Below are 1,511 nucleotides of genomic sequence, written 5' to 3'. Positions count from 1 at the left end.
AAAAAAAAAAAAAAAAAAAGAAAAGGAAAGGGATGAAAAAACAAGGGTAAGACCCTGAAGGCAGACCCCTGAAAACTCTAAGTCTCCGCAGTGGAATTTTACATAGGAAATTCTGGGTGGGGGCGGGGGGATCACTATATCTAACCTGGATGACTATTTTCAGAGCCTTCACTTTCTGGTCTGAGGCCCAGGCGTCCTTCAGCGACTGGTTGAGCTCCTCTATGCGGTTCACGTAATCCTGCTGAGTCAAGTTCAACAGCTCTTTTTGGGAACCCTGTGAGAAGAAGGCAGAAGGTGAAGGCACAGCAGGAAAAATATTGCTCAACTACCACCCTTATAAAGAATACCAGGTATTGGCTGAGTTTTGGTCTCTAAATTTTCCTCATATCCCCACCAGGATTGACAGCTTTCCCTTGCAATTTGCAATCAAAGAGGTTCTTTTGAGTCTTCTAACAAAGATGGCCAGGGTGCTGTGGGTTGACAGGCTGGCCTTGGAAGCAAGTCAGACCTAAGCCACCTCCCAGCTCAATCACCGAGTAGCTGTGTGACCTTGGGTGAGCTACCTTCCTATCAGAGCCTCATCTGTGAATTGAGGTAACAAGACTTACCTCATTCAACCAACTGTGGGTCTCCTGTGTGCAGGACATAGGACTAGATGCTCGAGAAACAAAGACATTTTGCTCAAGATTCCCAAGCAATAAGACATGACAGGGTATTTCAGCACTAATGGAGCTTAAGATACTGAAGACAGATGGATATTAACTCAAACTGAGATAAATACTCAGGAGAAAACACAATTCTATGGGGACACATATACTGGATCTGAGGTGCCCATGGAAAAAAGCTCAACTGTTTCATGGGCTACTAAGGAAGAAAAATATGCTGATCATTGATGGGAACCAACTGAGGAACATATACCCCAATTTCAGAGATAGTCAAATGTGAGAGCAATGGTACATCTCAGACTGGGAGAAATATGGTAACAAAGAAATAGACTGTAAACTGTGATGGGGGGATCAGGAATGGTTTCCTGGAGAAGTGATATATGAGACAAACTCTAAGGGGAGTACAGGTACAGAAGAGTGTGGGGGTGTTAATTAGACCAAGGAGAGAGTAATCAGGACAGAAAGACAACCAGAGCAAAAACCCTTGGCAGCTGAGCAAGGGATCGTCACGGGGATGAAATGGCTATGTAGGTAAAGACTTGGCATGGTCCCTGGCACACAGCAGATGCTCCTTAACCCTGGGCTATTGTTAAGAGGCTCTTCACACAACTCACAGGAGTGAAGGTCATGTGAACACATATGATGAGACCTGGAACCAAATGTTTGTATGTACATTTCCTACAATTCAAAATTAAAAACTCTTTATTAAAGAAATAAGAGTTGGCTGGGCATGGTGGCTCATGTCTGTAATCCCAGCACACTGGCAGGCCGAGGCAGATGGATCACTTGAGGTCAGGAGTTTGAGATCAGCCTGGCCAACATCGTGAAACCTGTCTCACCTAAAAA

The 1,511-nt window shown here is 44.5% G+C and overlaps 1 protein-coding gene across 1 annotated transcript in view; it reads right to left on the bottom strand.

The window, feature by feature from the left end:
• Positions 1-1,511, bottom strand: part of LOC105504495 (chromosome unknown open reading frame, human C16orf62) — a 180,737-nt gene that overhangs the window by 146,885 nt on the left and 32,341 nt on the right. The window contains exon 7 of the mRNA XM_011931960.1: positions 146-274. Within this exon, the coding sequence (XP_011787350.1) occupies positions 146-274 (129 nt within the window). The remainder of the gene's footprint in view (positions 1-145; positions 275-1,511) is intronic.

Source organism: Colobus angolensis, unplaced genomic scaffold, assembly GCF_000951035.1.
Source record: "Colobus angolensis palliatus isolate OR3802 unplaced genomic scaffold, Cang.pa_1.0 Scaffold92, whole genome shotgun sequence".
In the NCBI taxonomy this organism is placed as follows: domain Eukaryota; kingdom Metazoa; phylum Chordata; class Mammalia; order Primates; family Cercopithecidae; genus Colobus; species Colobus angolensis.
Note: the sequence above shows the minus strand (reverse complement) of the source record. Positions and strands in the feature narration are given on the sequence as shown.